The 25997-nt window shown below is 39.7% G+C and overlaps 1 protein-coding gene across 1 annotated transcript; it reads right to left on the bottom strand.

Moving 5' to 3' along the window:
• Positions 1-19217: 19217 nt before the first annotated feature.
• Positions 19218-25274, bottom strand: LOC126237100 (protein charybde-like). The gene is made up of 4 exons (XM_049946908.1): positions 25119-25274; positions 23059-23251; positions 22773-22949; positions 19218-19850 (listed from the first exon to the last, which is right to left on the bottom strand). The coding sequence occupies exons 1-4, from the start codon at positions 25210-25212 to the stop codon at positions 19766-19768; spliced, it is 549 nt and encodes a 182-aa protein (XP_049802865.1). The 5' UTR covers positions 25213-25274; the 3' UTR covers positions 19218-19765.
• Between the last annotated feature and the right edge of the window lie 723 nt (positions 25275-25997).

A 25997-nucleotide genomic window follows, 5' to 3' on the forward strand; every position in this document is an offset into this window, starting at 1 on the left:
TATCATCTGCAAAAAAGTCACTTCATTAAACAACTATTCATAGTATAAAGTTCCTTATTTCTAGCATATTTCATCACTAAAACTAGGATGTGTAGTTCTGTCTGACAGCCTGCATCAATCGCCTCGTATTCTGAAAGAAAAAATTAGTTAAGACTGCTATCATACGATGTGTATAGTAAATTCTTGTTAATGCTTGTTAATTCTGATCCATTTACTCTTCGTGACGAGGTATTGCATCTTCTTTCGGACATCTTCTTTCGTTCATTCCGAATGTGAAATTCCCATTTCTGTTTAATTTATTTCTTTTACACGTTATTTCTTTCTGAAAATGATGAACAATGATTAATGTCTTGCATTTAAATCATATACTCATTAAATAAAACCTGGTTTCTAGTGATATAATTGAGCATACAGCATTGCATGACGGAAAACGTAATATGTCAAAAAACATAGACAGTGCTCAGATGCAAAAATGTACACAGAGTATCACAATGTAGCAGCCAAAAAAAAATGTAAAAATAGTCACGATGTTGAGATATCATAAGGCAAAATGTCAAAGTCAACTGGTGTTTGTTATATCTTAAATATTTCATAGTGCATACAAATAGAACAGTAAAACAATCATACATACATAAAAAATCGAAAATGTGCACGGTCTGATGTGTAACAACAAGAAATGCCTCTCTTTGTTCACCTTGTATGTTGTGTAGTTGATAGAGGCGAGAGTTGAAGACTTTAATGGAGAAAGAATTTGATAAAATTAATATCTCACTAGATAGAATCGCATAATTGGTCATAAAATATGTAAATTTATCTGGAAAACTGTGCACGGTCTGATGTGTAACGACAAGAAAAGCGACCTGCTAACCTTACCTTGCCGGGCACTTGCCAAGAAAAAATACGATAATCATCAGTAAGTAATCACATAAATATAATTGCATAAGTGGTCATAAAATGTGTAAGTTTATTTGGAAAAATGTGCACGGTCTGATGTGTAACGACAAGAAAAGCGACCTGCTAACCTTACCTTGCCGGGCACTTGCCAAGAAAAAATACGATAATCATCAGTAAGTGTTCATGTGAATATAATTGCATAAGTGGTCATAAAAAATCAGGAAATGGCATTACAGTGTGATAAATCATAAAGTATGTTCATTCAATAACAGGTTTGATGTTGGAGACGTGGTGGTTCCCTTTTGTTTTTCTGGTTCTCAAAGTTTCGACGTGTACTACATTGGGGTGAGGAATGCTGCGAATCCGATATGGACCTACATATAGAAGCTCAAATTTACTACATCTACTTTTTCCTCTATTAGACAAATAACGTGTGCGTATTAATATCTTCTGTCCAATGTGAAAGTCACGGCGTGTACAAACCTGTTTTTGCTGTCTTCTCCGGCGCTCTGCGGCACGTTTGATGTTGTTCAGCGCAAGGTCAATTATTTCATGGTGTCGTAGTCGACGAGATGTAGGAAAGGTTACTAATTCTTTAATTTTGTTAGGTGGTTCAACATTTTTCAGTATAACAGACGGAGATAGCATAGTAGATTCATTTGGTATGGAATTAATTACATCCTGGAATGAGAGTATGTGTGTGTCCCAATCAATATGTTTTTTATGGCATTATATTCTACACAGTTTACCAATTTCTTTCATTAATCGTTCACAAGGGTTCGAAGAAGCGTGGTACCTGGATACATAGATCGGAGAAATGTTTCTAGCTCGTAACATACGTGTCCATATAGCAGATCGAAACTGTGATCCATTGTCGGAAATTACTTTCAATACATGCACTACGTGAAATAGAAAATGTTTTACAAATGCTTTCGAAATAGTTTTAGCAGTCGCTTTGCGTAACGGAGTGAAGGTAATAAATTTTGAAGTGAGTTCAACAACGACAAAGATGTAGCAAAAACCTCTATTAGTTCTGGGAATCGGACCAAAAACGTCTACATCGGCCATGTGTCTCAATTTAACAGGTACAATTGAATGTAATGGAGGAATATGTGAAGTCGTATCTGACTTAGCATTCTGGCAGATTTTACATGACGCTAAAACTCGTCGAATACGTTTCTCCATGTTGGAAAAATAACAGTTCTGTCTCAGTATAAGAAAACATTTTCTGGCTCCGTTATGTGCGTAACTTAAATGAGTATACCAGATTAATTTGTTAACAAGTTCGTCAGAAATGCATAATAACCAATTGTTGCTGTAAGGGTGAGAGCGGCGAAACAGAATGCCATTGCGTACAGTGTAATGGTTTCTAATGGTAACATTATTCCTATCTTGCCAAAGGTGTTTAATTTCTTTCCATACGTTGCCTTTACTCTGCTCTTGTGCTATGTCTTGTAATGACGGCGAAATGAAATTCTCAAATGCAACTTGTTGAATGTACATGACGCTGAAATTTGCTTTGCAGAAGTAGGTTGCGATGTCTTGCTGATTGTTGCTGAGAGAACGGGATAGTGCGTCTGCTACAATATTTTGTGTACCGGGAATATGAACAATTGTAAAATTAAATTCCTGCAAATAAAGTTTCCATCTACTTAATCTGTCGTGTGTAAATTTAGCGGAAAGTAAAAACTGTATCGCTCTATGATCTGTGTAAACGGTCGTATGTCTTCCATAAAGAAAATGCCGAAATCTCGTAAATGCCCAAACAACACATAATGTTTCAAGTTCTGTAACAGAATAATTGCGTTCAGCAGGTGACAGAATGCGACCCGCAAAGGCTATGTTTTTAATTACTGTAGTCCCATCTTCTTCAATTTCCTGAAAAATGTGTACGCCTAAAGCGGTGTTAGAACTATCGGTGGCAATGGAAAAATTTCTAGTAAGATCCGGATGTGATAAAAGTGGTGCATTCAACGAAGCATGTTTCAAATAACATTCTCGTGAACAAGATTCTGCGTATCTGAATTATTGCTTACGTTACTGGAAGATGTAACCTGTACTGTATCTAGTCAAGTTCTATCTGACGCGCTATTATTTTCGGGAGGATGCTGTGGCATTTCAACTATTTGTAATGTTCTGTTATTTCTTCCCTAACGTATTACGTTCGGGATGATATCTACTGTCTGGTTCATTCATAATAATCTGTTGTTGTGGATGATTTTGCTGCTGGTAAGACCGACTGTTATTAAACGTACGCTGAAAATTGTGCTCATTACTTTTACGTCTCTCATGATAGTCATTTCTATACGGTGCATTGCGATAGGAATTGAAATAGTGTGTTTTCTGTACGTACTGATTCCCTTGTTGCTGTGCGTTACTATTTGTTGGAGCTGATGCTATACGTGTACGCGGCGAAACATTAAAGCTTGGTTGACCTTGTACATTACATTGTTGGTTAGGTATGCTAACCGGTTGGTTTTGTTGCTGTTGCGGAGAAAAACCTCTATTGTTACCAAAATGTGGTTCCTGTTGCTGATAATTTTGACGATACTGATAATTAAAATTTTGTGTTATTAAAATTACGGCGGTAGTTGTCATTTCGGGAGTGTCTGAAGAGAACTGTCACTTTCGGTAAAACTTGTCACATCCGGTTTTCTTTACTCTTTCTTAATTCTAGATAGATCGATAGTTGGAGAGCTGTTTTAATAGATATAAAGGATAGTAGAAGAGAAGGCAGCAGTGCAGAAAACTAAAGATGAAACAGCAGTACTACGGCTCGGGGCCGTGAGCACGCTACGGCACATATTCATTAAAGCGTAATGAATCCCCTGAGGTCAATTACGCGCTACAAATAAATTTTAGCTTCTGCGTTACAGGCAATGGCGGTAAAAATTCAAAAGTAAATTGTTGTATCAAGTCCAAAGCTAGTTTCTGCATTACAGGCCAAGCTGGTGAAAATTCAAAAATAAACCGACGTATCCAGTTCAAAGCGTGTACCTGTGCTCTGTCATTTTCAAATACCTTAGATTTTTTTACAGATACAAATTGCTTATAATCAACGTTATCGTCTCTGCATGTCTGAACAGGTTCAGGATTGAATGAGAATCTGTTTGTCTGTGTCACTTCGTATTCTGAGTCACGTAGTCTCTGCAAATTACCTAAGTTATACTGGCTGTGTGAGTGTGACAAATGTTCGGAATGTGCCGTATGCTGTGACGTGTTAGTGACTGAAACATTTTTCATTTCTTGTCACTTCAATACGTTCGTCAATTTGGTTGTTCTGTTGTTCACATTTCTTATCGACTTCCGTATCCAGAGTGTGTGAAAGTTCTGGTGACTTTAAATTAAACTCGTCGCGTATCTGTGTTGCGTTTTCTGAACATTGTTATTAATTTCATCTCTAAGTGATTCTGTTGTGGCTGCATGTGTATTACTTAATTCATGTGCAACAGATCTAGTTTCTTCACTATTGTTCTTAGCACAAGTCTCATTCAACTGTTTGAAATTGTTGTCTAGTTTTCCATTCCACTGTTTGAGTTTTTCATCAAGTCGTAGCAATACTGCCATAATTTGATCCAAGCCAATATTACCTACTCTATTCTCTGTACTGTTCGATGGCGTACTTGCAATTGTCACGTTTTGTGTAACCATTTGGTCATTCTTCGATTCTCGAAAAGGTTTGCTAATCGGATGTGCACTGTTAGTCACTACCTCGGAATCAAATAAATCTGTCGTACTTCGAGTACACTGTTCATTTTCGTTAGAAAAATTTATCTGTTCACAATTCAAATTTTGCAAACCGGGTGTGTTAAACTGGGCAGCGTTCATTGTAATAGAACGTCCCGCGTCATCAATTGTCGTTAAATTAACAGAGGACACAATTGAATTTATTTGTTCATCATTAGGATCCAAATCATTACTAGTGGTCGGTACGCACTGATTGTCTACAATTAAGGGATTATCATCATTACACTGAGTGTCGCAAGTACTATCGGTCAAACTATTCGAGTCGGCTATTTCACTCATTGCACATCGCGATGTACTGTTAACAGTTTTTCGCGGCATTTTCACTAATCAAAATTAAGCACAAATGAAACAAGGACAATGCAAAAATGCAACAAACATAATTACAACAAAGAGCAACAAATTGCCGATGATCTGTGAAAGAAAGAGTGACAAATTAGTAAATGCGTTGCGCCAGATGCAAACTACGTTTAAGTAAATAAGAGCAGATATATGACTACTTATCAGAAGATTCACAAAGAAATACGATTCTGGCCGGATGTCGCCAAGTGTAACCTCCCAACAAAAATATTTAAAAATTAAAATATGAACCAAGTGTAAACTCCCCACAAAAATAATAATAAAAAATGAATTTTTAAAATTGGTTCCTATTTATAGTCTCCGTGCAGAAATGCATTCACATTTAATGTTGTTGTGTTGTTGTGGTCTTCAGTCCTGAGACTGGTTTGATGCAGCTCTCCGTGCTACTCTATCCTGTGCAAGCTTCTTCATCTCCCAGTACCTACTGCAACCTACATCCTTCTGAATCTGCTAGGTGTATTCATCTCTTGGTCTCCCTCTACGATTTTTACCATACACACTGCCCTCCAATACTAAATTGGTGATCCCTTGATGCCTCAGAACATGTCCTACCAACCGATCCCTTCTTCTAGTCAAGTTGTGCCACAAACTTCTCTTCTCCCCAATCCTATTCAATACCTTCTCATTAGTTATGTGATCTACCCATCTAATATTCAGCATTCTTCTGTAGGACCATATTTCGAAAGCTTCTATTCTCTTCTTGTCCAAACTATTTATCGTCCACGTTTCACTCCCATACATGGCCACACTCCATACAAATACTTTCAGAAACGACATCCTGACATTTAAATCTATACTCGATGTTAACAAATTTCTCTTCTTCAGAAACGCTTTCCTTGCCATTGCCAGTCTACATTTTATATCCTCTCTACTTCGACCATCATCAGTTACTTTGCTCCCCAAATAGCAAAACTCATTTACTACTTTAAGTGTCTCATTTCCTAATCTAATTCCCTCAGCATCACCCGACTTAATTCGACTACATTCCATTATCCTTGTTTTTCTTTTGTTGATGTTCATCTTATATCCTCCCTTCAAGACACTATCCATTCCGTTGAACTGCTCTTCCAAGTCCTTGCCTGTCTCTGACAGAATTACAATGTCATCGGCGAACCTCAAAGTTTTTATTTCTCCTCCATGGATTTTTATTCCTACTCCGAATTTTTCTTTTGTTTCCTTCACTGCTTGCTCAACATACAGATTAAATAACATCGGGGATAGGCTACAACCCTGTCTCACTCCCTTCCCAACCACTGCTTCATTTCATGTCCCTCGACTCTTATAACTGCCATCTGGTTTCTGTACAAATTGTAAATAGCCTTTCGCTCCCTGTATTTTACCCCTGCCACCTTCAGAATTTGAAAGAGAGTATTCCAGTTAACGTTGTCAAAAACTTTCTCTAAGTCTACAAATGCTAGAAACGTAGGTTTGCCTTTTCTTAATCTTTCTTCTAAGATAAGTCGTAAGGTTAGTATTGCCTCACGTGTTCCAACATTTCTACGGAATCCAAACTGATCTTCCCCGAGGTCCGCTTCTACCAGTTTTTCCATTCGTCTGTAAAGAATTGGCGTTAGTATTTTGCAGCTGTGACTTATTAAACTGTTAGTTCGGTAATTTTCACATCTGTCAACACCTGCTTTCTTTGGGATTGGAATTATTATATTCTTCTTGAAGTCTGAGGGTATTTCGCCTTTCTCATACATCTTGCTCACCAGATGGTAGAGTTATGTCAGGACTGGCTCTCCCAAGGCCATCAGTAGTTCTAATGGAATGTTGTCTACTCCCGGGGCCTTGTTTCGACTCAGGTCTTTCAGTGCTCTGTCAAACTCTTCACGTAGTATCATATCTCCCATTTCATCTTCATCTACATCCTCTTCCATTTCCATAATACTGTCCTCAAGTACATCGCCCTTGTATAAACCCTCTATATACTCCTTCCACCTTTCTGCCTTCCCTTCTTTGCTTAGAACTGGGTTTCCATCTGAGCTCTTGATATTCATACAAGTGGTTTTCTTCTCTCCAAAGGTCTCTTTAATTTTCCTGTAGGCAGTATCTATCTTACCCCTAGTGAGACAAGCCTCTACATCCTTACATTTGTCCTCTAGCCATCCCTGCTTAGCCATTTTGCACTTTCTGTCGATCTCATTTTTGAGACGTTTGTATTCCCTTTTGCCTGCTTCATTTACTGCATTTTTATATTTTCTCCTTTCATCAATTAAATTCAATATCTCTTCTGTTACCCAAGGATTTCTATTAGCCCTCGTCTTTTTACCTACTTGATCCTCTGCTGCCTTCACTACTTCATCCCTCAGAGCTACCCATTCTTCGTCTACTGTATTTCTTTCCCCCATTCCTGTCAATTGTTCCCTTATGCTCTCCCTGAAACTCTGTACAACCTCTGGTTCTTTCAGTTTATCCAGGTCCCATCTCCTTAAATTCCCACCTTTTTGCAGTTTCTTCAGTTTAAATCTGCAGTTCATAACCAATCGATTGTGGTCAGAATCCACATCTGCCTCTGGAAATGTCTTACAATTTAAAACCTGGTTCCTAAATCTCTGTCTTACCATTATATAATCTATCTGATACCTATTAGTATCTCCAGGATTCTTCTAGGTATACAACCTTCTTTTATGATTCTTGAACCATGTGTTAGCTATGATTAAGTTATGCTCTGTGCAAAATTCTACAAGGCGGCTTCCTCTTTCATTTCTTCCCCCCAACCTACATTCACCTACTATGTTTCCTTCTCTCCCTTTTCCTACTGACGAATTCCAGTTACCCATGACTATTAAATTTTCGTCTCCCTTCACTACCTGAATAATTTCTTTTATCTCGTCATACATTTCATCAATTTCTTCATCATCTGCAGAGCTAGTTGGCATATAAACTTGTACTACTGTAGTAGGCATGGGCTTTGTGTCTATCTTGGCCACAATAATGCGTTCACTATGCTGTTTGTAGTAGCTAACCCGCACTCCTATTTTTTTTATTCATTATTAAACCTACTCCTGCATTACCCCTATTTGATTTTGTATTTATAACCCTGTATTCACCTGACCCAAAGTCTTGTTCCTCCTGCCACCGAACTTCACTAATTCCCACTATATCTAACTTTAACCTATCTATTTCCCTTTCTAAATATTCTAACCTACCTGCCCGATTAAGGGATCTGACATTCCACGCTCCGATCCGTAGAATGACAGTTTTCTTTCTCCTGATAACGACGTCCTCTTGAGTAGTCCCCGCCCGGAGATCCGAATGGGGGACTATTTTACCTCCGGAATATTTTACCCAAGAGGACGCCATCATCATTTAATCATACAGTAAAGCTGCATGTCCACGGGAAAAATTACGGCTGTAGTTTCCCCTTGCTTTCAGCCGTTCGCAGTACCAGCACAGCAAGGCCGTTTTGGTTAATGTTACAAGGCCAGATCAGTCAATCATCCAGACTGTTGCCCCTGCAACTACTGAAAAGGCTGCTGCCCCTCTTCAGGAACCACATGTTTGTCTGGCCTCTCAACAGATACCCCTCCGTTGTGGTTGCACCTACGGTACGGCCATCTGTATCGCTGAGGCACGCAAGCCTCCCCACCAACGGCAAGGTCCATGGTTCATGGGGGAAGTCACATTTAATGTAACGACAAAATTCTTTTCTCATTTAATGTTAAGTTCGAAACAGAAAAATTCCTAAACACCAAAATAATAAAAAAAAATTCCGTAACCTGGTAAATTTTATGACGACAGCAGCGCTGCGCCACGGCCCTGTATTCTGAATAAAAAAAAGGAAAAATTCTTCCTCAATAAAAACTGCAAATATATCTGCTCTTACATAAAAAATTTTCGGCACAGCTCCGTACAATGCTGGCCTACGCTTTGTGATTCATTAAAGGAAAGATAATCCATTGAATAAAATCTTTAAATTGAAATGAATGTTTTTTTTAAAAAAAATTACTTTATACTATAAAAATTATTATTGGGGCATTTTTTAAAAGAAATTGAATGACAGTTGGCATACATTATTAGATATGCGCAAGGCTGCTTCTTTACCTTCTACAATAATACTCATCCTCCAGAGTCCCGACCAGAGCAGATTGCACACAAGCGCAGACACGCGCAGACTGCTGTCGACTACTGCACACTACTGCCGACTCACGCAGACTACTGCAGACTAATGCCGACTAGCGACAAGCAACAACTAACTACATACTGCTCTCTGGTCAGAGACTCTCCGAAGTCTTGCCTGTTGCAGGCAGCGCATACATCGCATACCTCTTACAATATATATATATATATATATATATATATATATATATATATATATATATATATATATATACGCAGCCTGTAACGTGTCAGTAACCTGGATTCCGTAAGTAGTAGTGGGACACGTTTTTGAAAGAATACACTGTGTGATCAAAAGTATCTGGACATACATTAGTGGACACTGATATGGGTTGTGTCCAGTCTTCGCCTTTATGATTGCTTTAACCCTGCTGGAGACAAATTTAGTGAGTGTCTAAATGGCTGTGGAGGAATAACAGCACATTCTATCTGAAAAGCCGAAATCAGAGGAGATAGTGATGCTGAACGCTGCGACCTGGACCGAAGACAATGTTCGAAATCAACGCAAAGATGTCATGTTGTGCTCATGCGGGGACTCTGGGTAGGCCACTCATTTTGAGGGATGTTACTGTCCACAGACCATGTTTACAGATGCTGCTTTATGACAGCGCGGATAGTCATGTCGACTCTTCTTCCTCTTCTTTACGCGAAACACAATGCTGTGAAATGTCTCCATATCCTTCCCGAATTCTCATTTTCTTAAGGGCAATAAAGGCACCACATCCTCACGACGAAAACCAGCTCAATATTGTAACACCGGCTCTTCCGTACTTCACTGTTGGCACTACACATGACGGCAGGTACCGCTCTCCATGCATTCGCCGAACCCAAACCATTCCATCGGATTGCCACAGGGTATAGTGTGAGTCATCAGTCGAACTCACTCGTTTTCAGTCATCCACTGTCCAGTGGCGTCGTTTTTTACATGACCTGAAACACCGCTAGTACTGACTTCAGAAATGTGTGGCGTCTGTTACTTTACATAAGACGGGAAGTTGTTTCTTAGTATGTGGCGACTCTTGCGAGAGACCTGTCTTTTTTGTTTTGTTTACTATGTGCAAAACACTGTTTCAAAAACATATTTTGCTCCATTTACCTGCATGGTTGCTACTAGTTCGGAGCTTGTTCTCCCGTCTGTAGCGGTTTATACACACTTTTTTACCGGTTAGGACTGTGCAGTATTTGCCGCTACGAATGTCACTGTACGGAGTGTAATACCGATTATACGGTTGGAGCAAAATTTAATTCCACTACTGTACTGTTAACGTAATATTTTATAAACTGGATGTTTCTTTTAACTTTGGACAGGTAAACATTAAAATTAGTAAAGAGGACATCTGTCTGTGCTACAACTGGGCACCTCCAGGCCACCTCTGCTGCGTGGGCAGGATCAACTTTTTTATTGCGTATTCAGATTTTACGCAAAAAAAGGTACAGTTTTCTTAAACCATTGCTTCCAATTCGTAGTAGACGGCGCTGTAATCGAAAAATATCTAATGTGCTTGTTTTCGCAGTTCAAAACCGACGCATTTCATCCGACATTTGATTTAAGATGTGTTCAATAGGTTGACACTGATTTTCAAAGATTTATTGAGTGTTGTGAACGTGATTGTACAGTAAAAATTAATATGGCTAGACAATGGCATATCTGGCAGATAAGCTATATGTAATGGTAACGTAGTTTTCTGCTTCCCTACGGGGTTGACTGTGTTGAGTCCCCAAACCATCGCAATGCTTGATTTCGGCGGCCACCCTCGAACTAGGACTGTTGAAATGTTTTAAAAAATCGGAAATACGATGTATTGATATTTAAATATATCGTTTTCGGATCTCGGTATGTCCAAAAAGTCGATATAGCGACGGAAGAAAGACGACGTACAGGTCTATCGACTGCACATTATAAATATACTGCCGGTTTTAGAGCTGTATATTTAAGTACTGATTTATTATTAGATATTCTGTAGATCAGCACGCTAGCAAGGTGCTATCACCCGTGGAGCAAGAATTTAAATGATAACGATGCACGAGAACTTGGTGATAACCACTTGGCTAACAATGATAACTGCATGTAAGTGGCACAATAAAAGGAGTCCGACGGTTTCGCCGTTCGGTTTCGTCATGTATCGGATTTGTTCGGAACACTTCATGTGGACTTCCCTTTTTTTTTTAATTTTTGCCAACGCCAGTGACGTAGCAGCTGTAGTATCAAAATTGCGTGGTGACACACTGCAGTTTGTGTTAGTAGCGATGAGGGCCGATTACGTCAACATTTCCCCTCACACGTCTCCGCCCACCCCAAATCCCAGTCTTGTCATTTAGACTTTTGTCCATCATTTTCAGCTACTGTTTTTGAAGAATGCCGATGTGAAGAAATAGCACACTAGTGGCGTTAAAAATGAGTGTGCTATTTCTTCACCTCGCAAATTTTGTTATTCCATTCACACCGCCACCCTCTAGCGCAATCGGATTTTTATTTTGTGACATCTATACTTGCTTCACACAGTTAAAGAGAAAGACTGGACGTCATGAAATCTCAAAAAGTACTAAGACTCCTTCACACAGCGAAAGTAAAATTATGTTATAGTACAATTTCAAAATAACAGCTTAAAATATCTACCGAAAATTGTGAAAAAATATAAAAAATATCGGCACTCGATAAAGCCATATTGATGTATCGGGGGGAGAAATTAACGCAGACATAATTCGACGTTATTTAGGAAAATATAGATCATCGATATTTTATAAACAGCTCTTCCTCGAACCCCGTCATCAGAGTGACTGATTTCGGAGTCCATCGAAACGCCGTTAACTCTCACACTGGCCACTATGCAGATACCGGCGGAGTGCAAACCACAACCATTGTAATAAGGTAAAATGTCCATGAAGTGATAGTGACGGGTGCACCTGCCGTGGATACTCACCGAACTCAAACACCCCAATGGTGAGAGACAAGGAGACACCTAAATCAAGCATCCCCATAGAAAATTATTACATCCACGCCCTTGTTCTTGGATCATGCTAAACGTAGTTTCTAGCAGAAATTGGAATAGTAAATCATATTGTACTGTACAATCAAATTCGCAACATTAAAGTAAATTTCGAATATAAATATCAACCGTTAGAAAACAAAGGATTATATTTACGTCGTAAATCAAATGTAGACTCGAATGAGTCGGCTGTTAATTGCAAAAACAGGTACATTTGATATTTGTCGATTACAGTGCCATCTACCACGAATGGAAAACAATGGTTTCGGTAAACCGAACGTATTCTTTGGCGTAGAATCCGAATAGGCAGTAAAAATGGACAGTTCCCATTTGAAAATAGAAAGTTGATTCTGCCCACGCAGGACAGGTGGTTAGGAGGTGCCCATTTGCAGCATAGACAGGTGTCCCCTTTACCAATATTAACTTTTCACTTAGAACTTTTTCCTTGTTCGAGGCTTCGTTTTCGAAATATTTCGTTAAGTTAAAATAAACACCCTGTACACTGACCATTTTTTCACATACTGAAAATGAAAGTGAGCAAACTATACGTGGTGTGTCACTGTGTAAGTTGATCCACTAACGACAGTATTGAAATCTGAGATTTGATACTTCGCCATGCTGCTGCTTTGATTCCTCATTTTCCATTGCTGAGTTGTTCTATATAACTCCAAGCAAGATCTCTTGTCACAGTATTGTCGCTCCTAATCCAGTCACCCCCTGTTTCCAAGACAGTCGCAGCGTTCAAAGCAGACAACATGAAGTGAGTTATGTTGCGCTTTGTTACTAAAATGAACGGCCCACTGGGCCCAGCTCAGCTGGAGACGGTTGCAACGGTGCCAGACACGTAACCGCCGTCTCGTTCGGCACTGTGTGTGTGTGTGTGTGTGCGCGCGCGACCGCTACCTGTGGAATGGCTTGGCTCCCATCCAGTTTGTTCGCCTGACCACCACGTGCACCAACTGGCCCCGCCAACGCTTTTAGCGGCGGCTGTGCGCCAATGCCTTTGCATGCGTGATTCCTTAATGTTTCATTAGGTAGTGTGTAAACATTCCCCTTCTTTCAGGGTGATACGACATTTGCTGTTAGCACATATTGACATGCTGGCTCCTGAGTCAGCACGAGTTTACCATTCCGAAAGTCTGTAGTTTGAATCTTTTCGGTAATAGGAATTTCTTAGCATTAACGTCTTGCATTACATTTAGACTGTCTTCATTCCCCAGTGGAGATTGTTGACAGCGTAGAGATCCTTCAATAATTGTCTTAGGCGCTGTATTAATGGAGATAGTTTGGCGATGGTTTCATTCCACTTCTCAAATGTGTATTTGTGTAGTACGGATGAATGCGATGAGTGCTTGTTGAGAAAATTGATGCCTGTTGTTTTACGGATAAACAAACGTATAATCAAACAGAAACCCAGTGCTGGAATCTAGCTTTGGACCAATAGCTCAGGAATTCTTAGTCGTTATACCCGTTATGCAGTCAGTCGATTCAAAAATCAACTTCATTGCATCAGAACCATACCATCTCTCTCTGCCGCTGTAGTGAAGAGGAAGACTTAAATCAAATTGTCTTTGGCTGATTAATAAGAGATTCAGATATAAAGCACTGGTGTTAATTTTCGAATCTGTAGTCACATTTCGTATATGTATATAATAATTCTCAACGTACTGTAATCATTTTCAAAACCTAACACCATCAAGTGAAGCAGACATAGCAACGGCTATCGTTTATTACAAATTTCTATGATCTTAATCAAATTATAACCCAGTAGCAAGTAGACAACCCGTTTCGGTTATCCTTCAAATCAGTTACAGTAAACGTTTCATCTCGGTCATGGTCACCTAGTTACAATTGGATTGTACTACGATCAAGACTATTAAAATTTGTGTTACCTGTTGTGTATGATCGTAATTCAATTCCTTCAGAACTTTGATGTGAATAGGTGGCTGGATGGGATCATCCGAGAACCAACAAAACATTTTTTTATCATATTTCTTCCGAAATGTGTATGGTGGGCGTCGAACTTTTTGTCCGCTTTCTGAAGGGCGCATCACTATTAACAGAAATACTTGGCAGCATGTTATGACACTCCAGTTTTGTATATAAGTAGCTTTCTGCACTTGACTTCGCCCACGTACGCACATGTCACCTGTATCTGTAACAAATCACGCTCAGCAGTTTCATTTGAAACCAGAAAATAAACTTTTCAGTCTGCTTGAGTATACAAAATGTCTTGGACGTTGGTTCAACTTTTTAGGCTCGATAATGGAATAAAAGTTTTTTACACTTGGAATAGGGTAAGTATATCATGCCATTTCTACAGATTCATAGGCCTTCTTTATTTTTAACTTTGCTTGTCACATTGGCCAACACGAATAAGTGCCCGTTTTGAGCCTTTTATATGTCACGACTTCTTACCCCACCTCGCTCCTTCGGGTAGAAGGAGTGTCTTGCTCCCAAAGCGTTTTTATACGAATGATGGGTCACGTATATACCCATTTTGATTGAAACTGACCTTTTATGTCACCCCTTTCCACCACCCCCCCACCCCCCTCCCTCTCAGCCATAGGGGTTCCTGGGGCGTCTTACTGCCACAGTAATTTCTTCCATGCAGCAAGTGATATGTGTGACAGGTATGGTAGAAATAGCTTACAAAGATGTCGTTGCCTTTCCTTTGCACCCTCCCTTCTCCCCCACACTGCTCACCCCTAGCGGCGAAACGTCATCGGTATTGTCACCACTGAGCCTAGTGTCCTCGAAAATAGTGGATCGATACTAATATCGATCGTTATGGAATATCTTTACATCATAGCTTCTCCCTATAAGTTTGATCACCTGCTATTCCACACTAGGTGGATGTTGTGGCATTCTGTATTGAACGTCTTGGTGTGATGAAGGAGTCTTACGGAAATATGGCAAATAATATGTAAGTGTGTCAGAAAGTAGAAAATGTAAGATGAAATGTTATACAAACATTATATCTTGCTATATAAAGTAAGACATTATGTAGAGAATAACATCTCAAATGATTTTTGTATCGAGTAGGTACATCACGCACAATTGGCGGAGAAAAGTCTCGCACTTATTTAGCAACCGTGTTACGTATTTATAGCGCGATTCACAACATACTTTCGTTAATTAAAAAATAATTAATCGAGGTGGTCACAAGATAAGTCCTTTGATAAGTCATCAACAACAATACTCAAACCAAAGTGATTACCTACAAAAAGAGTATCTAAGAATGACATTAGACAACGTATACAACATGTATAAAGGAAGATCACGTTCGCCTCAAACTTTTTCCAAAAAAGTGCCTTGATAGATTATTTGAATGGTAAGTTAAAATATTCATTTCAGCGGCGTCAAACTTTTTCCACGATCACATTTCACAACTGCAAATTATATCATTTGAAAAGTATATCCATAATGAATTAAACCACTCGAGAGGACAGTTTTCGCATCCCATGCACTAAATGAGAAACTGACGGGAACTAAATATCTTTAACAAACTTATTATCGCTCACAAGCCAAAAAGTAGATTTCATAAGTCAGGAAGATGAATACACTTGCAACACAGAGTGGCATCTGTTCTTTCCCGCAATTTTATCATTCGTAAACGTCGTAAGACACACAACAACGTAACAGCCCTAGAGACGTCACTGCTCTCGATGGACAAGTGATCAGCTTCTCTCTCTTACAGAAACAGATGTTAAACACACAACAGACATTCATATTTTAGCGACGATATTTACTCTCATAAACGACATCAAAACAGCTACAAGTATTCGTTTCTGAGCAAGGTTTTCGAGACGTTTCCTTTGGTTGTGAGCCAATTGCTGGAACTGGTAACCAACTCCCAAATGATCTCTATTTGTAAGTCCTCTGGCAAAGTCCCAGTTTACTGTGACTTGGCTGAGAAGAACCGAACTCTGAAATGTTTCGTATCTCATATACCTGCCCTGCCCACTGTGGTAGTGAATGGAACCGGTTCTAAAGTGTGGAAGTCGTACTGAAATGAAACTGTGAATAATGATTACCGCAGTTTAATTCAGAATTCACGTTCATCTTATCAGTATACATTTCATATATTTTGTCATATGAAGAAACCGATATCGTAAGCTCACCATCAACTTTTTGACCAGTTTACCCTCCAGTGAATCTATGAATGATGTTTCCAAAGAGTAAGCTAATACATCCTACCAAATGAGCAACATTGCTAACATGTTCCGATTTAACATAAAATATGCGAAAGCGTGCCCAATATAATAGCTACTTATTTCTGAAATACTGTACTTTGGTTAAAATAAAACTTTCTCCTATTTTTGTAACATATATTTATTTGTTCGCCTGGAACTTGCTTTCGCATCAAAATCGCGTGCTAGACACGAACACTCACCTAGAGCTTTGTCTTCCACGATCTAAAATCTGTCCAAGCGAAGGCCGTTTCGAAAAGCGAAAGATACATTTTGGAAATATATCGTGGCCAAGTCAATCTACACAATTCCCTCTCTACCAAGAGGCTCATCCATCAAAATGCGAAGAAGCACCTCTATGGAATTTTAGACCTACAGGAGAATCGTGGCAGTGCTGAATCTTTGAGGCTGGGTAGCACAGTTGTTAATACCATTGCCAATGAAAGGCAGGGTACCAATTCGGATCCCGGCCCTGGCACTCAATTTTAATCTCTTTCTTCGTAGAATGACCGAGGAGAAGACGCATTGGCCCGGCGCAGGAATCTTATTTCGGAGGACGTCGGCTCAAACTGCCGCCCGGCCACGCAGATTTAGGTTTTCCGTGAGTTCGCGAAATCACTTGAGGGAATGCGGAGCTGGATCCTTTGAATAGTTCTTTCCCCAGTCCGAGCTTTCGATTCGTCTCTATTGGCCTCGTTGTTGGCAGGAAGTTAAACCATTCTCTTCCTTCTTTCCCTAACTGTTTAAACTTTACGGAAATAAAATTACACTCTGTACTTTCATTCTGGCTTAAAGATCTTCTGGACAGAGTTTTCTTCTTGATTTATCTTTTCTCGATAAAATTGGCACCAATACACACACAATAGTCTTTATTTCTTTTGAAATCTAGTTTTTTCTATGTCCTTATGTAGGAAGTGCTGCAGTATCGGTCATCATGTCACAACAGTACATTTTCAACAAAGCGTTAAAAGAGAATGTAGTTAAAACTTCAAGTATTATTGCCCTTCTTTTATTTTTATTTTTTTCGACACAGTCGCATAAGTAGTTCACAATGTTGTAACAGGTTTCGAACAGCAGCGGTGATCTTCAAATATATATTGCATGAAACGCTCTTGAGATGCTGTTGAAAAATACAAGCAATAAAGAAAGTAACTCAGTAATTTTCATTCCAAGACACGTAATTTTTTTTCCAAATAATTGCCCTTTCTCGCGTCTTTTTATGAATATTCTACAGTAAATACAAAAAAATTAATCCTTCCTTAGGTTCAGGTACAATGACTATCTAGAATATTATAAACAAGTATTGCACTTTTTTGCCTCGTGGGATTAGCCGAGCGGTCTAGAGCGCTGCAGTCATGGACTGTGCGGCTAGTCCCGGCGGAGGTTCGAGTCCTCCCTCGGGCATTTGTGTGTGTGTTTGTCCTTAGGATAATTTAGATTAAGTAGTGTGTAAGCTTAGGGACTGATGACCTTAGCAGTTAAGTCCCATAAGATTTCACTCACATTTGAACATTTTTTTATTGCACTTTTTTAATATATTTATTTGTCATCCTTCAATATTTAAGTTTTTATTTTATGGGTCAGCTTTTCGCAGCATATATTTATGAAATTCTCGTGCTGTGTAGTGAGCTGTATCGAGAATGTACGGGATTCATACACGGGTGTCTGTGTGTTCCTCATGTATTCCTAAACCAATGGAGCGCTTTTAAGCAAATCTGGTACACACACACACACACATGCGTTATTGCCAGGCAACAATCGCTGTAGAGGTAAGGAACACCTACCTATCATAGTTCAGAAGATATAACGTCGTAAACGGTGAAAAGCGTGAGAAACTGCCACATCACGTATATGTTTAACTCTGCCCTACCAAATGCATTCGCAATAAGTTTTGCAGACAGTACCACATATGCCGCTAAATGCAACTACAAAAGCATATGACGGTGCCACACATAGTTGAAAAGGTATGACGTCATAAACACTGAGATGTGTGGAAAACAGCCAAATTGACATGTTTAAATTTATTGCTCCTTTTCTGCTAACTCCATTTTCAACACATTTTGCAAGCGGTATCCACATATGCCGCTGAATGTTCCTACAACGTTATAACACTGTATGATACGTAGATCAGGACATATGACATCATAAACAGAGATGCTAGCCGTTTATGTTTATCCCTCCTTTGCTACTAACTCTATTCGCAACATATTTCGCAGAGAGTGCGCACATACACGCTGAATGCACTCACACAAATTCATTTTTTTACGACACGTAGTTGAAGAGATATGACGTCATAAACACAGATGAGTGACAATTGCCGCATAATACATGAAGTTTTAACACATTCATCTTTACTGCTAAGATACTTGTATAGTCAAGTTAAGGAAATCCCTGACACCTGGCAGCGCTTTTAACAGCTTTCAACTGCGAAGTGGAAACGGCTGCAGACGAAAACATTAGCCGTCTATAGAGCTATGAAGTGGCGTTGCCATAGAGACGTTTACAAAATTGCGTTGCAGACACGCGAAGCGGCGGCGCCCAGCATACAGCAACTGTCCGGGATGGCGTCTCTTAATCTGGGTACTGTACTCATACATTTGTACAATATGCATATTTATTTGTACAACTGTTTCATAATTTCAGAGATGTTTCCACGAAAACATGAAAATGAAATTTTTTCGGTACTTCACTACAAACATAGTTCAATTTTTGTTTTCATTTCTAATAGAAAACTGGCAAAACGAATACCCAGGCAATGCCGCGTTTGTCAGCTCGTAAAAGACAAACTGGAACTGCAGTAAATACATTCTCATGTAGAAACCATGCAGTTTGCTGCAAATAACACCACTGCGCGACTGGCTTTACGATGTCTTCTATTTATGGGACTTTTTTGGTAATGCAAAAGAATTGAACAATATTTAATTCAGTCTTATATTTTTCATCGTTGTTGTCTTTGTACAAAAGAACACATTTCAACAATTACAAAACATTGAAAATGATTACGACTGCAACGTGCAGAATCTGTGAACAAAATGCATAAAATACAGTAGCCGTCAAGAAACTTAAGTTCTACAAAAAGAAAAGTATGTAATGAAGGAAATAGAGAAAAAATAGAATATAAAATCTCTCAAAAATGACATTATGTGCGAATGATGAATGACGATTCAGGTACAATAGCATGAAAGACAGTCCTGAGAGATATTTAGGAACATAAACAAATCTGTTCTCGGCTTTTCAAATCAGAATACAATGTTGTGACACAAACATTCAGGTACACAGCACCGTTCAAGCTCACACACTGATCCCAATGCAGACAATACGTGCCGAGGACAGAAATCTCGTGGGAACTAGAAATAGAATAACAAAAATTGCTGTGGAAATGACGGACGGTTCAGTCTTGTTTCTCTCGAGATGATACGTCTGCGCGTCGCCCTCCTGCTTGGGAAACAATGGTGGTTGGCGCGTTCAGCCCGAGTAAGACCGGAAGAGGCTCTTCTTGGCGATGGTGAAGTCCTGACTCAACACCACCACTCCACCGCTCGTCAGGTTCCTGGAAAATAACCGCTCGTTTAGCTTTCTCTCAGACCAGGTGTCATGGCCGAGTTTTCAGAGTAAACCTGCGGGCAGCTCAGCACGTATACTTCAGGCAGTGGAAAGTTGCAGGCTGTTGGCATTTAAGGCATTTCAAATTCATTTACGCAACACCTCAAAATGCATACTTATTTTAACATAAGCGTTTCGTTTTATCAATTTAAAACATCATCATCTGCCTAGAATGAAACATATTTACAACATAGGTTTGGTTGTAGAATTAGAAACAGCTCGTTTCATAAGCTTTTTTTTTTTTTTAACTTAAGGCACTTTCGTCTGATTTTTGCTTACATTCGGAAGTGTCGTCTGCATATACATTTATGAAGAAGGCAGGAAACCTGACAAATCTGAATGCAGGCGACACTTCTACATGAAGTAGAAAACAGATAAAAATGCAGTAAGTAAAAAAAAATCACTCGCTAATAACTTATGAAACAACTGTTACTACGTCTACAAAAACTCATATGTTTTATTCCAGACCAATGACCATGTTTTAGACCGATAAAATGAAATGCATATGGTGAAATGGTTCTATTGATGAAAAACTCATCAATAAATGTAAACTGCGTTCTTTTCCTTTCTGCACTGTAGTAATTAATGTCTTATAATGTTGTACTTTGGATGTAACACGCTTATCGTAATGAATGTAACGTAAAATATGTAGAACACTTGTTTATAGGTAAGAGAGGGACGTATGATGACCTTAATCTCGAGAAATTTAAAAAAATCAGCAAATAAATAATACAATAAGATTCGTTTTTTGGAGTTGCATCGATGGGATTGAAATATCTTAAGCAACAATACAGCAACTAGGTACACCAAGTGTGCACAAGTTAATTTATAGAGAGTTGATATAAACCAGTTTCAGAGTTACAGAGGAATAACAAAGGTTTCCGGCCTGACGATTTAGTTTATCGTGTTCTTCAGTGTTCTTGTAATGTACTGATACTGATCAACTTCGAAATCCTACACTTTTAACAAATTTGATGCCCAGTCGTTTACTTCCCTCATATCGAATCACGGTTCTCTGTCGCCCTTACACATTACTCCATCCCCCCCCCCCCCCCCTTGTCTCCCCAATCTCGACTGAAACGTGAATCAGCTCTGTCTAACAGACCATGAAATCCGTCCAGAAATTTACCCATCCTTCCAGATTTAGCAGATTTATCTCTGCAAGCCAGCATTTCTACCCACTGCTTCCCTCTCTGTCCACTCTCTTTCCCAAACACTCTCACACCAAACCCGCATCACCTATCGCCATTTAGCAACACACATATACTTACTGCTCACACGCTACTGTTCACATCACTCGAGCATGTATGTTCAACAGCTGATATGAAACCGTTTCGTTAATTACTAATCATAATGAAGCACAAGAAATTTTTCAACTGCAATATCTCTGTGGATGCATATATGACGTTCCATCTCATTCCACATAATATCAATAACACGAACTGAACAACAGATGTTGGTATGTTGAATTTCAACATTGTTTAGAAGATCCAATGAGTCTGTAATGTAATTGTATAACACATGCAACCTCTGGAAACTTGTAAACTTTTGAAACGACATCACTTTCAGACTTCTAAAGCTCAACTAATCTAGTTCTTGTTCTTAACGTTGTAACAAGTGTTCGTTACTTGCCAAAAGGGCAACAAGCGTTCTTGACAATGTTTTAAGGAGCAGAGACGTAACTTAAATAACCAAGATCCATATAGTAAGGACCATGGTCCTTCAAGTTGTGATGTAGGATGTAAGACGTGGACTATACGAAAAGCTGAACGCCGTAGATTCTTTGAGCTGTGGTGTTTGAGGAAGCTCCTTACAGTTCTTTGGACTGCAGAGAAGACGAATAGCTCCGTATTACAGCAAATAAAAGCAGATTTCCCCCTTGGAAAAAAAGACTGACCTTCTCTAAGCACATCATGAGAAGATACGATTCACTGGAAAAGTCATGCTGGAAAAAACTGAATGCACACGGAGAAAATGGGGGCAAAGGATGAGCTGGACTGATGGCATCACAGAAGTAATGGATTCCAGCCAGAAAGGTCTTCGGGAGATGGCGCAGGTCTGGTGAAATTGGTGCTTTAGTTCTTGGGGCCGCGGCGAGTAGGAACTGAATAAACGACTAGACAGGTAGAGAGATAGGGAGGGGGGGGGGCAGGGAAAGGGAGGGGGTAGAGAGGGGGATGGACCGCCACGTATGTAACCACGCCACATCGTCTGTAACTAAACTTCTTTATGATTAGCAGCAACCGAAACTCTCAGCAATAATGAACGTATTCATAGCAGATGATGGTAATGCGGTACGATTTTCGATCAGCATCTGGAAGCTTTAGGGCACAAGTTACTGAAAATATTTCAAAAAAGCTTTTACTATTCAGATCCTCTAACAGAGAAATGAGAACCTTAATCACTTCATAATTTCTCCACGACTGTAGAAGCCAGATTTATTACAATATTAGTATACTTATGAACGCCTAATTAAAAGTATAAATACCACATTCGCATGTGAATTCAATGTGTTAGACACGCTACACTGCTGAAAAACTGGGGGGTGAGGAGTCAACTTATGCACTCTTTATTTTGTTGTAAAATAATCACACCAAGATGTCAGAAGATTTTTAAAATATTATCTATTGATTTTGTTAGAAATTGTAGAAATGACAGCTTGTAACATCTTAAGTTGTGTCTAGTTTCGACCTAATTCTATAGTAGTTCTAAAAGACGACCGTTCGGTTGAGTCGAGTTGCAGAACAATAAAACTAAAGTTTTTAACATCTCGGTGTCGCTATTTTACAACAAAATGTCTTTTATGCAAGCTCTGCCGAACAATTTTTTGCGATGCAATCTGCCGAAAGCGAAGCTGAATGGTACTCACTTGAGAATGTGTGGCAGGGCGACTTTCCACGAGGTCTCCTGTCGCAGGGTGACAAACACTTCGAACGTGGAGACGGTGTCGGGCGCACACTTGAATGTCGCGAGCCTTAGCCGCTGCTGGCTCTGATCTGCTCCGGCCTGCTTGCCCGTCTCCAGGTCCACGTGCAGCCGGCAGCCCCTGCAGCAACAAAAGGAGCCAATGAGCCTCGTGCCGACGCGACACCATGAGGGGACAACGACAATTACCACACACAACGACGCGATCGCGGGGACAACTCGTAACTCACCGGATGCCGTAGGGCTCGGCGCTGGCGAGTTGTAGAACGGTGTCGGCGACGTCGCTCAGGAGCGTCGGCGGCAGCGCGAACCGGAATCTGCCGGCGTGGGAGGCGCGCAGCTCAGACTCCAGACGCTTCGCCAGAGCGTCGCGCGCTTTCGCACACACTGCGTCCATTTCCAGGGCGAGTTCTTTCTCACCGTCTGAAAGGGACGAAAATCAATGAGAAAATTAACTATGTAGGCAAAAAAAAAGGTATTCTCTACACGTAGAGCGTGACCACGATGGATGTTAAAAATGTTAAAGTAATCTGTGAAACTACTACCAAGCATTTAAAATGGTGTGATCTCAAATCATTTCACTGCTCGTTGGCACTACCTGTTTCGAGCTCTTATAGTTCGTCTTCAGACTATTCCCTTACCTCTCCAATCAAGCGAAGATGTGAAAACAAATTCCCAAAGATACCTGCTCACTCCTATAACAGTACTGTAGTCCTGAAGATGATCTCTAACAGTCGAGAACCTTCCAGTAACAATAAGAAAACACTCAGCACTTAGTAACCATTTAAATTATCATAAAAATTATTAAAGTCAAGAACGATGAGGTGTTTTCAAAAGCTACATACCTGTATGAAGGTGCTTTATTTGTAACTTCCGGTTTCACGTCAGTATAGACTCAGCTTCACGTTTATAATCGTTATATTTTCGTAATGGACAGTTATACACGTTGAGCGTGAAACCACACTGGTGGGCTGTCATAATAAAATTGAGTAAACCCAAAAGATGTTTGTCGAAGTGTACAACTGTGCTTTGACAAGCATCTTTTGGGTGTACTCAATTTACTGACATGAGAGCGGTAGTTACAAATACAGCACTTTAATACAATTATGTGGTATTTGGAAACACATCCTTGTTCCTCACTTTTTTAATTATTATACTTTTATGATAATTTAAATAGTTATTGAGTATTGAGCGCTTTTTACTGTTATTCGCAATGTCTCTGACCTGTGGCTGCACTCACCAGAAAGTTGTTGGTGTCAAAATGATTTGAATATCGGATAATATTAGGGCTTATATATTTTCCCCAAACCCTTCATGAAGAACAAAAAAATTAGTCCTCTGTTTTTTTAAGGTCCATGTGAGCGTCAACGTAACTGATAAAGGTTAAGTAACTAGACGACGTAGCAAATTTAAAGTTGCTATTAAAAGGCATCTGCTACGATATGATGTAACTACTCGTATATGGTGTTTTCTACCGTACAGTATTTCTTGAAGAAGGTGCCCCACAGCTCGTAATTACGTCTTAATTTATGATTTCTATCCTTACGCACACCTGAATCAACGCACGCACTAATCTGTCTACGTGATATAATCGAAATTGTATTTCTGTACGCATCCAAATTAATTCACTAGTCTTAGACCCCAAAATACGGAACGTGAGTAAAATTTAAATAAACTGACGCTTTTCTCACAGCACACTTCGAAATACAAAAAGTTCAAGGCAACGGAAAGAGAAAAAGGAATCCACTGTCGCTCACAAACTACCACAATTCTGTCAGGAGAATTTCTGTCACTTGATCTACTTGGATTGCAGTTTCCATTCTCCCTTGACTGAAGGAGTTCCTGTACTGCTGAGCGTAACGTGATCGACATATGAGTCAAGAATATCCAATAATTAAGGTATAAAACTAAATAATTTTCATTCATATACAATTATAATCATTAACTTTTACACAAGCATTCCCATTTCAAACAACAATTTCAGACTATTACCATCGAAACCGGTAAAAATTTTTGCACAGCTGATCACTGAAAATTGCTGCGGACGTTACGTGTAACATTGGATTATATTAAAAGCATGTTACTGAAAATCTGAAAGAGCAGACTGTAAAGAGTGCGGAACATGTAGATAATCTTACTCTTTTCCTGATAAAAACAAACGGTACATTGACAATGACATACAATACTAAATCCATATCAATTTACTACACCAATTACGTGCCCAGACTGGAAGAATGACGGAATAAAACTGAAATGGAAAACTAGTACACGTGGAGAATAGTAAGCTTACCGTAGAAACACGAAAAATCAACGGACAGCGGACACGGGAGGACTTCTGTCATTTTCCCGGAAGGCGACGGTTGAGCGATGCGAATCTTCACCATGTTCTTTCCACAACCGGCGCGCGACTAATACCAGCAGCTTACCCGTCCCCGAATATGAAGAGCGCGCCGGCCCCCTCCACTAGACACTGCTCGGCTTTCTCCGGTAACCTTCGGCAGTGACCGCAAAGTGGTTCTGACGTGGAGTTTCCCCGGCAGCGATACCGGTCGCTAACGTATCGGATGATGCAACTCAAATTCACATTGGAGTACTGCAAAGGCAGTCGCTTCCGAGCATAGTATTTCTTACCGGAAGAATTTAAAGTTTCCTACAGTAATCTGATTGCGTCAGGCAATGAATTCTTTCGAAGATAGCGTGGCTCCCTTATCTCTGCGTGTAAGATCCCTGAAACAGGCTAGTTGCAGATTACTGACGTAGTCGTAGCAAGATCGTACAATCTGAACATGAAGGTTATTATGAGTTCACGATCCGCTATACTAACTCTACCCTCCATTTCATTATTTTATTGATACCTGAATAAATCCACGTTTCTTCAAGAATTTATCCACCCCACTGACGAATATCCTCTCTTTCTACCGCGTTGACTTACGCGTGTAGGTTCGGAAGTGATAGGCAATCGTTCATCTTTGATTGGCAATTATTGTATTGGTAATTCTGCAGCTAGACGCCTTTCTTCAGTGCAGTCGACATACCCTAACGGAGAAACGTCGTCTGCACCATTTACCTGCGAATCACGTAAACTTTGTTAACTGTACTTCCCTTACTGGTAGCTTGTTCTGCTTATGAGAAAGAGAAAAAGGCCGGCGTTTTCCTAGACAAATTTGCA

The sequence above is a fragment of the Schistocerca nitens genome, chromosome 2 (genome assembly GCF_023898315.1).
Source record: "Schistocerca nitens isolate TAMUIC-IGC-003100 chromosome 2, iqSchNite1.1, whole genome shotgun sequence".
Classification (NCBI taxonomy): Eukaryota; Metazoa; Arthropoda; class Insecta; order Orthoptera; family Acrididae; genus Schistocerca; species Schistocerca nitens.